The sequence below is a fragment of the Serinus canaria genome, chromosome 1 (assembly GCF_022539315.1).
Source record: "Serinus canaria isolate serCan28SL12 chromosome 1, serCan2020, whole genome shotgun sequence".
Classification (NCBI taxonomy): domain Eukaryota; kingdom Metazoa; phylum Chordata; class Aves; order Passeriformes; family Fringillidae; genus Serinus; species Serinus canaria.
Window position 1 is genome coordinate 88,377,155 of NC_066313.1, and position 12,467 is coordinate 88,389,621.

Here is a 12,467-nt window from a genome sequence, read left to right on the forward strand (position 1 = left end):
ATTTAATTAGAAATGTGCTCTTAGCCCTGCCATATGGAGTTTGCCTTTTTCAAAGAAGGGAGGCTCTGTAGGAGTTTGCAGTTTTAAGTCACCTTTAAGTATTGGCATGAAAAGGATTAGAAACTAACTTGAAGAGCATGTTGTCCTGCCTAAGGGTATCAGTTCTTCCTTTGAAATTTGCCTTAACCTGGAATTATGAGGGCTGCTGCCAATGGGCCTGGTGGCGACCTGAATCACGTGCTGTTATTAAATATTTCTCAAGTAGTCCAAGAATAAGGACCGAGACAGAACTGTCTGACCATTTTAAGAATGAGAGATGTGTAACTATAACTAGTTAAAAAAAATCTGCTGCTGTAGACAGTCTTTGTCAGCTTTTGCCCACACAGCTTGGAATGAGCAGGTGGCACCAGCCCAGCTGGTTACAAAATAGTTAAAGTCTGAAGGAACTTGGGTTTCTGTTTGAGCTTTAAACAGACCTGTGGTTTGGTCAGATGTAGTTATTTGTGACTGAAGGTACCAGAAGCAAGAAACACTATTAGCTGTTCTAAGCATTTTAGCTCTGCTATTGAAAAATCTTAAACCAGGTCTTTGCTGTTCTCTCTGTGTGCTCTCTGTGCTGTGTAGTGCCTTCCTACTTGATAAAAACTACTCTGTAGTAAGTAGTTTTTACCCACTCCTTTATACAGTTCTGTATTTGGCACAGTAGTTCATGTAATGTATAGAATAGCTGTTATCAACTCTCTCCTGCATATGGACACACGTTTTTATCTAACAAAAGTGTTGCTGAGCAGTATGAAGTCACCAAAGTCACATTGAAGCTTTTGGATTGATTTAGTGGTTAGGAAAGTGGTGGATGCATCACAGTTTCCCAGTGAACTAATTTCACAATAAACTCATTCAAGTTTGAAATTAATTAAAACTGACAACTCACTAAATGAACACCCCTAATCTGCTAAAAAAGGGGTGGGGGTGCTCTACCTTCCAGCCATGAGATCACTTTGTATGTTACTGAAATTGCATTTCAACTGCAGTATCTATGTGCAATTGCAAATGAGTCTGTGGAATATCCTGATTTTAGAATATCCTGTGGAATATCCCGTTTCTAGAGCTTGAGAGTGATGAAACCATGTAAGGGTACAGTCCCTGTGCTCCAGGCTTTACACCTGCCCTTTAATTATTAAACATAATCTAAACTTTTTGAGCTTTCTCACAGCTTATAAAAAAATAAATTAAGCTTGTAGAGTCAACAGGTCGAGCTTAGCAGAGCAATACTAACCACGTTTTGCCTTTTTTCTGCTGTACTAGGAAACAATTTAGCTGGATTTGTAACTGCAGAAAGGGCACAAACTGCAGCTCAGTTAACTAACTACAAGTCAAGTTACATGTCTTGCCCCTTATCTAGATCTGGAAAAAGGACAGACCTAACTAATAGATGCACCAAACCTGTCCAGATGTGACACTTTTCCTTGCCAAGAAAAGACCTCAATAATTAGAAAACACTCTGTGTCCCCTCCTAAAGCTTTGCAAGTGCTATGACATACCTGTATGTACACACATTTATATATACATCTACATACATAAGCATGTATTGTAACAATTGGTGCCCTGTTTACTAGGTTCATGATCAAGAGAGCACAAGGAAGAAAACGATTTGGTATGAAAAACTTCAAGAAGAGATGGTTTCGCCTGACAAACCATGAGTTTACCTATCAGAAAAGCAAAGGTAACAAAGGTTTGCTGGTCTTGTTTTGATACACTGAAGCAAAGATTAAACATAAGGATTGTGTAGAAGACTGAGATTTCAATCTGTTACTGTAGAAGACACAGTACAGGCCATGTCTGTCAGCCTGTATGTTCTTGCTCTTCTTCTAGTGTCTTTATTGACAGAGAAGCTTCTTGGATAGCACAATACCCTGCAAGTTAGCAAAATATTTGATAATATTTGCCTAGTATCAGTCAATAACATCATCTGTAGGTTTCACAGTTACCTAGATTGTCCTAGGAAACAAAACATACGAAACTCAAGCTGGAATTTGGGTTTGTATTGAACATTCTCAGATGCAGCTCAGCATGTGCTCATAAATTCTGTATAGTGTTGGCACAACTGGCTACAGTAGACAGGGATTCACCTGCAATCTTTGAACTTTAAAAAATGTGTTCACTTAATGTTGCTAAATAGCAAGTATTTTGCTTTTTTGGAAATTGTTCCTGTCTGTTTAATAGTACACAACAAATACCACTTCCTTCCATCATGTAAGTAAATAGGGAGGAAGAAAGATAAGGAAGTATGTTCAGATCATGCCAGTCATTATTTCACACTCAGCTTTGAGAGCTTGCATCACCACTAGTTCAGTTCAGCTGACAGGAATGATTTATTTCATTGTCACCTTTGCAGTAAATATACCGTGTCCTGCTGCAGTAATCAGTTTTAAGAGGTTTGCTAGTGTAAGGTAGTGCAGCTGAAAAGAGAAATGTACTTAAGATAATACTTAAGGACCATGCTAGCAAATCCCTGCTGAGTGAAAGATTTTCCCTCTTTTCTTGTGCAGTCAAAATGATCTTCAAAGAAACCGAATTAGCCCTTAGAAAAAGGGCAAAAGGTGAAGATGAGTTGTGAGTAAGTGGCTCATTATCTGTGTCTGTGTGTTCTGCAGGTGATCACCCTCTGTGTAGCATTCCAATTGAAAACATTCTGGCAGTGGAAAGACTAGAGGAGGAATCCTTTAAAATGAAAAATGTAAGTAGGTCATCTTCATTAATGTATTTGTTAGGCTGCTCCAGATCCACCAGCCTAATCGCCTTTTCCCCTTCTGTAACCTGGATTGGATTTCTGTTGAAAGATGTACAACCACAGCTGCTTGTTCTGTATATAGTAGCAGGAGTTTCCAAAAGTACAGCCCATTCAGATTCTTAACAGCCCAGTCAGCAGTCTTTGGGTTTCGTGATCTGCAGCACACTCAGTGCTGCTGATCAGCTGCCAGCTCTGTAAGGTCACACACAGGTAAGATGATCGAGTCCCTGCCCTTTCTGCCAGGCCTCTCTGGTGAGAAGGAACTTGCTGCTTATAATGTGAAGGATCACAACTTCTTTATTAGCTATTGGGTTTCTTCATTGGTTCATGAAAGTACATATATATATGGATTTTTAGATTTATATTTAATTTGGGTTAGGTTATGTACAAAAACAACATCTGTGCTAGTATAGTTTACCATTTTGGTTGCCACATTAGGGAATAAAATACAGCTGTATTTCTCATTCATGGAACACTACTGCCAACTTCTGTATTATGTAAGAACAGACTTGATCAGTTTGGGTGATGTTGGGAGCCTTTTTCATACACCTCTGCCTGTAAAGCTGAGTCCAGTCCTTTAAAAATTGTATTTAAAATTAAACAAAAAAAGAGCTCAGGGTTTTTTTCCCAGTTCCAAACATGCATCTACCACAGACTTACAGGTATAAATGGTTGTGACTTTTATCTTTTTCTGCCTTTCAGCCCTTCCTGCCATCTACACTGCTTGTGAGCACCATGCAGGGCAGTGCTCAACCCTGCCCTAGATATTAGGTTCCTCAAACAGCTCTTTGTTAAAAGTGAAATACAATTCTAGGCTCTTCAGTATATTTCCCAGTTTCCGGTGTTATTTTGGTAACATCACTCTCTGTCTCTCTCTGCTAAAACGTGGAGTAAGTTTCAGTTCCACCTGCTTCTAGAACACATCTCAATTGTACTGTAGTTTGCTCTGGTGTTTATAACTCTACTGTACAGGCAAAAACCAACCAAGCTACAAAATAATTTAGGCTATCAGAAGGCAGCTGTAACATGTGATGAAGTGCACTCTGCAAACTAACTTGTTTGAACTGAAAGCAGCCACACAGTTGAGATAAAACTCTCTGTGTCTGTAGAGAGGAGTGAGCTATAATTCTGTAACTTGTGCTGAGTGTACTGAGCTAGACTGAGCATCCAAAATATGTCTGCATTGCGAAGATTTGTTATTGGAAAAATGTACCTTTATTGTTAACATCAAATAACATCAAAACCCTGTGCTATTTTGGTTGCTTAAATTCAGTATTACTTGGGAAATCAAGGTGACTACATCCATTCCAGAAAGTAAGGTTCAGTCTTTCCATTAACAGTAGAAAATAACGTTACCACCTTCTTGTGCTAATATATTCTTATTTTTCTTGCCATACATAAATAGATTACTGCAGCAAGATCAGAATTCTCAGAACACCACAGCAGATGTATTTGCAATGGATATTCCCTTGTGGGTGCTTGTGTGATAAGAATTCACATTTTGTATAAATTCAGTGTATCTGTGCTCTGAATTGCACTAAGTATTTGTTTCTCACTCATGTTAAACCTGCCTGTCTAGCAGTAAGGCCAGTAGCCTTTGTTGTTCTTAAGCACAGTTTGGGGAATGTGAGGGTGGGTTTAAATATTTTTTGGGTCTTCTGTGTTGTTTGAGAGGCAACTGGTGGTTTTGGTAGTGTAAAGGTCTTGCAGCCACTTGAAATTCTTGGCTTAGTTGTGGGCTCCTCAGTAACTCTTGCCATATGTTGGATCACTTTGATTGGTATCCCCTTACACATAGCCATACTCCTTAAATCTGTTCCTTGTTGCAATGCAGGAGGCTCCATTTAGCCCAGCAGGACATTAAAATTCTTTTCCTTGTAGCTCTGTGTTAATAGAGAGTTGAACTGCATGCTCCTGTCTTCCTTTTTTCTTCCTTCCATCCTAAAGTCAAATTGCCGGTTATGCCCTGAAGAGTTTTATTGAAAGGACTCTTTGGTGTGTAGTTGGCACTGTTGGACTGATCACACCAAGCAGCTCCTACACTGCCATGGTGTACTGTGCCTTTCTAATCAGTGTCTGATACCATTAGGGACCAATAGCAGACCAGTTGTCTGATACCACTAGTGCTTCCCTGCTAAATCCAGGGAAATGATTGCTTGAGTTTTCTCTTTGCTATTTGGCATGATGCACATTTAAGTGTTACAGAGGAAGAAATTACTGGGCTTGGTACCAGTCTGCAACATTCTCTCAACCAGCTAGGTGCAGAATTCAAGCCAGTATTTCTGTGTAACAAACAAAGGCAAATTTCAATTTTGTTTGGTCTGGTTGTTATTATTGTTTGGTTTGTATGGGTTTTGTTGGGCTTTTGTGTGTGTGTGTGTGCACTTCTCTGGTTTTCTTTTTAAAACAGCACAACGAAACCAGCTGTTTGGAAAATTGTATTCCATATGATATGGGCAATGGAACATCTAGTGATTTGAATAATCAAGTGAAGTAGGCATATCTGAAAGAGAGAAGAAAATGCATTAAATATTTGCAGAAGCAAATATTTAATGCATTTATTATTCTTCTAAGAAGAAGAGGAAATGAAGAAAATTTACCTTTCCAAAATTTGCAGCCAGGATCACTAACTTGAGCTGAGTAATTTTCAGTGCATCATCAGTGTAATGAAGCAATAAGGCTGTGCATCAAAATTTTCCTTCTTCTAGAGGAGGAAAGTAAATCCCCTTCTAGGTTGCAAGCTATTTTGAACAGGCAGAAGAGCTTTAGTTAAGATTTTCAATGCTCAAGCTGTAATTTAATATGTAATTATTTAAACCACCTGATGTCAATCAAAGAGAAACAGTATTTCTGTGATCTTCTAATAGCAGCTGTAATTGGGTGCAGAAGCATGGAAGTTACTAAAAGGTAATGGTCATGCTGAAACAGGTACTAAAAGGACTAGAGAAATGGCAGTACTAAGGCAAAGCTGTCACTAAGGCTGGATCCAGACTCATTTTTCTCTTTTCTGCCTCCTGCTGACGAGTGTTTCCTTTCAGGCCAGCACTGGGTTCCTCTGTCAGCCTTCCAAAACTTGGGAGTTGCAGCATTACTAAAATTGCTTCCCCGAGGCTGACAACAAATCTTACTGAGACCCAAGCAGCAAGTTGATATTAGCTATTTGTAAATCATCTCCTACAGGAATGGTATCTTATTCCTTGTACCAGGTGAAAGGTGAAACTGTTCTTTTAAGGGCACATTTGCTGCTTGGGTTTGTGTTGAAATGTTATTTATTGGTCCATTCTTTTAGTATGGTGTTTTTCCTGCAATAAATCTTCACTCTGATTCTAGTCCTAGGTTCACTGACTCATTCTGATGCTTTATTCTGTGGTTTATTTGCAGATGTTCCAGGTGATCCAGCCTGAAAGGAGAGTCCTGTATATCCAAGCAAATAATTGTGTGGAGGCCAAGGACTGGATCGATATCCTCACCAAAGTTAGCCAGTGCAACAAGAAACGCCTGACGGTCTACCATCCTTCAGCCTATCTCAATGGCCACTGGCTTTGCTGTAAAGCTACTGCAGACAACACCCCTGGCTGCACACCCTGCACAGGGTAAGGGTTTTAATGTACCATGGCTGCTGCCATGGGTACATGTGTCTCTGCAGGGTGACTTGCCAGGGCACAGCTAACCAAGTTTTGGTGTACAGGTGTTTAAAGGCCATCTGTTGGTATTCCTGATCTGGATCAAAATGTTGAGTTTTTAGAGTAAGAGATGGTGTTAGGAGGTGACTGTGGGATTAAAAATACTTTGGTTTTGATCATCTGTCATTAATAAAAATGTCCAAAATCCATTCAATATCCTGTTTGTAAATTCCTGAAGCACTCCTCTGCTGATAGATTTAATTCTAAACTGATCATTTCAGGGAGCTGCTCATACTCTCGCTTCAGGAAAGATGTACTATCTGGTTTGTAGGAAGCAATTTTCATCTAAACTGAGAGAAGTCACAAGACTGTAGTGGTAGTTATACTAAGATTTAAGACCTTGGTAGTTGGAAGTTCAGTGCTTTGGCTCCTCCATCTGGTTGTAGCTGTCTAATTCACCATAATGTCTGGATACTGATACAGTTTTCCCTTTCAAGTCAGTAAAAGGGTGCTGGATAAATAGAGACATAAATAAGTTTGACCTTTTCTTCTTTTGGGGAAAATGGAAGGTTTTGAGCTCTGTTACGTACAATCTGTAAGAAAACTTACTTTTACTTTGTTTTCCTTGTTAAGTGCTTTATGTGCCATAATACACTGTTTAGCATTTAACTTTTACCTCTCTTCCTGATACCTTACAGAGGCCTGCCAGCAAATATACAACTGGATATAGATGGAGATAGAGAAACTGAGCGCATCTACTCTCTTTTCAACCTGTATATGCCAAAATTGGAAAAAATGCAAGGTGAGGATTAAAGATCATTACATTTCCAATTCACTTACCCAGGCAAAAATGCCTGTGAGAAGTTGGATATTCTGGCTCAACCAGCCTTGCAAATCACATCCTAGAACACAGTGGCCTTTATTCCACTTATTTCCCCTTCTGCTGTCTTGAGGCAGTTGTGTGCATTATTTTTGGTGCAGTCTCATAGTCTGTAAAAAGTTCTTTGCGTACTAACAGTTGTTTGAAATACGGTCTTAACCACATCATCCTAAAATAGCATAGGCACAGAGCGTTGCTTGGAGGCTCTGAATTGAGAAATCAGAGCCAGCACTGAACCAGAGGTTTACTGATCCTGACAAGAACTTGCACCAGCAAAGTTGAGGTTTCAGTGGAATATGGTTTTGTGTTAACAGAAGTCATGTGCACGCACATTCCCTGATTCAGAGCCTAAGACAGGCTAGATACAAATGGTTTCCTTGGAAAGGCTCTTTCAGAATTACCCATCGAGGATGACCTGTGGATGCCTATGAAATGTTGAAAAGTGGAGTTTTGGCTGGGAAACTTTCAGGAGCTGAGGGAAGCAGAGATGTGATGGAAAGGATAAAAGAAAAGAGACAGCAGAGGAAGTTGGTACTAGTAGGCATGCCAAGAGAAGTATCCGGTGTACACAGTGCCAGACTTGAAATCTCAGTTTAGCACAGGGAGTGGTGGGGAAGCCTTCCCTGTGGCACTGCTCTTTAAATAGGACTTTATTTTATAATATGAGATAAGCCAGTGGTGTCAAACACACAGACTGCAAAGCACTTTAATCTGTTCCTGGCTGCTGTGCAATTGCAAACTCAAGATCCTCACCACTTCCGAGCTGTCTGAACTGGTGCCCAGCTTTCCCCTGTTCCGAATCCTCGCTGCCAGAGCCAGCATCGAGTGTCTGTGTTGGGGAAAAGGACGCAGGTCTGGCACAGACAGTGCAGCAAGGGGAAGGGAATTTGAAAGCTGAGACTGGGACAGCAATAAAGCTAGAAGGAGAGACAAAGTAAAATACTCATTCCCCTTCTTTCCCCTTCTAATATGCTCTGCTACAGTGCAGGAGTAGATCATATGGGAAATACGTTGTGGAAATTCATGTGTGGTCAGTGTCCAGATCTCTTAGTCAGGAAGGCTCCCTGCTAAGATCAGAAGGTATAGAAGGATTTGCCCCTTTGGATATGTTGTGAAGCAAGCAGCCAGGCAGTAGTTATGGCATATTCTGCTTGTGCTTATTGTATGAATCTTTTAGGGGTAATGTGGTAAAACACAACTACTTCAGCCTGTAATGTTTTCAAATTTAGCCTGTACTTGCCTGGGGGTGGAACCTGTCCCCACAAGTGAATATTTGTGCAGGCCAGCCCTGCAGCACAGTGGCAGAGGCAGACCTGTGTAAGAGTTTCCAAAATGTGTGCATGGGGTGCAGATAGTGGCAACTGAGATTAAAGCATTGCCTGTGCAGCAAAGGACAGCTTCCCACCAAGCCAGGAGTAGCTGCCAGGCTTGCTGCCCTTTCCATACAAGACGAGGAAGAAGGAACGGACATGGGACACCCTCTGTGCCTCCCAACAGCCCAGCAAAACTTCTGCTGTTGATGTCAGCACAGTTCTGTGGTGGCCATACAGAAGCAAACCAAGAAACTGTATGAACCCCAGACTGAATATTTTTAGAATGCTTGTCTTGCTTTTTTCCCCCTGCCTCATATCTATTCCTGTACTTTATTTTTTTTTCTCCAGAGGCCTGTGGGAGCAAATCTGTGTATGATGGACCTGAAGAGGAAGAGTATTCTACATTCATCATTGATGACCCTAAGGAGACATATAAAACACTAAAGTTGATTATTGAAGGTGTTGGAAATTTAGAGCAGGAGCACGCTCAATATAAGAGGGATAAATTTAAGAAGACAAAGTATGGAAGCCAGTAAGTACAGTGGGTTGTACAAACAGGGGAACAGTCCTTGAAGATGGTATTTCCCTTGCTTATGCTCTGAGTTTCACTGTATTCTGTCCAAAAAAGGTCCTGCAAATACATACAGAGTAGCACTGTGACTTAGGATTTATATCACAATATTTTAAAGCACTGAAGTGAATTTTTTAATGCTTGTTTTTAAAGCAGTTTCATTCATAAAATTTAAATGGGAGTTTATTATACTGTTGGTTTTAAAATTTGAGCCCATGCTGGGCTCAAATTTAAGCAGTAGTTAATAGCAGAAGATGGATGTGTTTACCAGCTTATCTTGGAGTGTTGGTTTAAAAATGGAAAGAGTAACTGACACAGCCACATGACTGTATTTTGTGTATGCATAAAGCATTCTGCATGTGGCTGACAAAAGAGAGGATCAATTCAGTCAGTTCTAGCTCAAGTAAAATGCAGTATTAACATTACAATTACAACTCTGAAAATCAAATTTAGGGAAGAAGTTCTTGTGTGTTCCACCTTCTGTTCCACCATTTTCGTGTCCTGACAGATGGCTCTGTATGTTAAACTGGTTTTTTCTTTTCTTTTAGGGAACATCCCATTGGTGACAAGAGCTTCCAGACATACATCAGGCAACAGTCAGAGATCTCAGCACATTCCATATGAAGTGCAGAGGAAATCACAGGACAGTGCTGAAGGGTTGATTAGTGATGCTAAATAGCAAAACAAAAGGGAAGCCACACATGTAGCAAAATGTATGGATAAGTGTCAAGCTTACAAACTTTGAGACTTGGTAAATGTATTCTCTTTTCAAGAAACTGTTATAATAGTTGCTATGCACTTTATTCATCTGGTTATTGACAGATGATAAAACCCTGCCTTCTAGGCAGTTGTCATGTGTATTTTTAAATTTGCTTTGGTTTCTTGGAATCTAGTGATCAGTTCAATGATCAAGGTGTGTGGACTTCATCTTGACAACTCCCATACAATTCCTTGTGTTTTGGAAACCAAGCATGCTGCTAATATGCAGCATTTTCTAGAAAGGTTGTTTGTTACTGTTTTTTGTTCCTGATTAATGTATATTATGCCACATGCCCTGCGTGCTCTCTTAGGAAAAGCTTAGTAACACTTTTAATGCCTGCAAGTAGAAAAGAGGCAGAGAAAAATCCCTCTGGTGTAACCCTCTACATTGTAGTGTGTATTCTGAGCAGGCCAAGGAGCAGGCCTTTTTGTTTTTACAGCAGTGTAATTTTTGCTAACTGTGCACAGTTTTTAATAGAAATTCAAATCTGAATGGTACTCTTGATATTTTTGAGATACGAAGTCATTTCTCCAGGCACATTCAGCAGACTTTGGATTTGAAGATGCAATCTCAGCAGTGTAATAAAACTGACTCTCATAAATACGAGTAAGAAAGAAATGAACTCATGTCAAAGCAGTCCAGTGAATGGTGATCTTTGAAAGTCTGCCAACTGAAAGGCAAGGTAAGCTGATTTTGGTGACCTTTTATCACCACAGTGAGAAGGACAAACAGAATGTGAATCTGGCAGCTGACACATGCAGATTCCCAGGCACAAAAGCAGTCAGAATGGGTTTTCTCTGAAAGGATGTTTATGCACTGGAGTCCATGCTATCCTAGTACCACTTGCTTTTCTGGAAAATAGATTTCTACTTTTCCAAAAATGTTTTTAAATACTTTTTAAAAGAAACTTGTTAAATGATATTTAGTATATTAACATGCATAATGATAACTTGGTTATACTATGAGTATAGTAAAAATGGAATGAGCTGTGTATCTCACTAATACCAACAAAAGGAGAGGAATAAAGATCTTTTAAATATTCAATGCATATTTATGTATGCTGTTTAGCTGTACACCATAATTTTTCTCTGTAAAAGGGTCTGATATACAAGCATCTAGCTTTGATGGCTTGGAAGCCTGCATGATGGACTTTAGGCCTCTGTGGGGTAGAAGCTAGTACAGGTTTTAAGCTGAGTTGGATCAGAAAGCATTGATCAGTTTAATGTGAAGATGTCTGTCTTTGCTTCAAGTGTTAAAGAATAATTCTTAACTGTGTCCTCATTGCATCTGACATGATTTTAAATGGCTAAAGTACTTCGAATGCCTCTGTTTGTTATTGATGTTCTTAGAAATTAAGTTTTGGTTTTGTTTGAATATATAGTAGACCACCTTCTAATAGATGATAAATGATCTTTTATTCATCTTCACCCTGCAGACTGGGGAAAGGGAAGTAATGAAGCATTGCAAAGATGCATTTAGGACTCCAAGCTTTTAGCTGCCATGAACTGCAATTTTTAACATGTATTTGTAACTTAATATTGTTTATAAAATACTAATGACCTGTAATGTGTGTTCTACTTGCCAATTAAAAGAAGTGGTTTATTTCTGAGAACTGTGTCCATGTTTGGAGTCTTTTTAAATTCAGAGCATGCCTCTTGGCACAGCATCTGCTCAGAGTGGGGGCCATGGATGGGGAGATCCTTGTGAGTGTAACCTGCCAAGTCCCATCCTTGCTCCTCATCCCATCCCCACCCACCCCTTTTGTCAGCATTGCACACAGTATGGGACTCTGCAGTGAACCAGACTGGGCATTTGAACCAGCCATGAACTACCTTAGCAAAGAAAGCTTGCTCAGATAGGTCAGCATCTTGAACTGGCTCCTTGTGTTACTGCACAGTAACTGAGCTGAGACCATGTTCAAAGGACAGGAGGAATGAGCTGAGCCCACAGCACTATGGATTGGCTCATAGACCTATGGAACCACCACCCTAGTGCCGTGACAAAGCCTTGGACTTGCTGAGGTCTCTGCTAGTCATACTCCTGGAGCTTGCCTGTCCTCTCAGGACAATCACGTGCACGGAAGGTGCTCATGGCTCTGAGGTGTGGGACAAGCTGCACACACTGGTTCTCCTGGGGAGTGTTCCAGGGAGGCTGGGCAATGGCCCCCCCAGGATGGAAAGCTGCTGACTGGCGTTCAGGGTGTGTTCACTCAGCTCATGTTGAAGGTGACTCCCCCTGCTGTGGTGGGGGTCTCTCAGCAGAACTCAGGTGTAAGCTTCTGAGAAGCTGCTGGGGCCCAGCTGCTGCAGGCACGCTCGAGCTGAGTGACAGCAGTGGTTTAACAGATAAACCACATCCAGGAACAAAAACCAAACTGATGTTGAAGACACATCACCAGTGTCCTGGTGAACTTAACTACAATTATGTAAATGTGGGGTTTTGTTGAGGAACTGGAAACCTTGTTTTGAAAACAAAATTTTACATAAAGTGAGGTAGGAAACTGACACAAGATTCATAAGAAATGAGAAG

General features: G+C 40.4%; 1 protein-coding gene across 2 annotated transcripts in view; it reads left to right on the plus strand.

The window, feature by feature from the left end:
• RASA3 (RAS p21 protein activator 3) overlaps positions 1–11,544 on the plus strand; it is a 197,481-nt gene extending 185,937 nt beyond the window's left edge. For both annotated transcript variants that reach the window (XM_050980645.1, XM_050980641.1), the window contains 6 exons: positions 1,617–1,723; positions 2,655–2,737; positions 6,173–6,384; positions 7,113–7,216; positions 8,956–9,139; positions 9,727–11,544. In XM_050980645.1, the coding sequence (XP_050836602.1) occupies positions 1,617–1,723; positions 2,655–2,737; positions 6,173–6,384; positions 7,113–7,216; positions 8,956–9,139; positions 9,727–9,802 (766 nt within the window). In that variant the 3' untranslated portion in view covers positions 9,803–11,544. The remainder of the gene's footprint in view (positions 1–1,616; positions 1,724–2,654; positions 2,738–6,172; positions 6,385–7,112; positions 7,217–8,955; positions 9,140–9,726) is intronic.
• Positions 11,545–12,467: the final 923 nt, after the last annotated feature.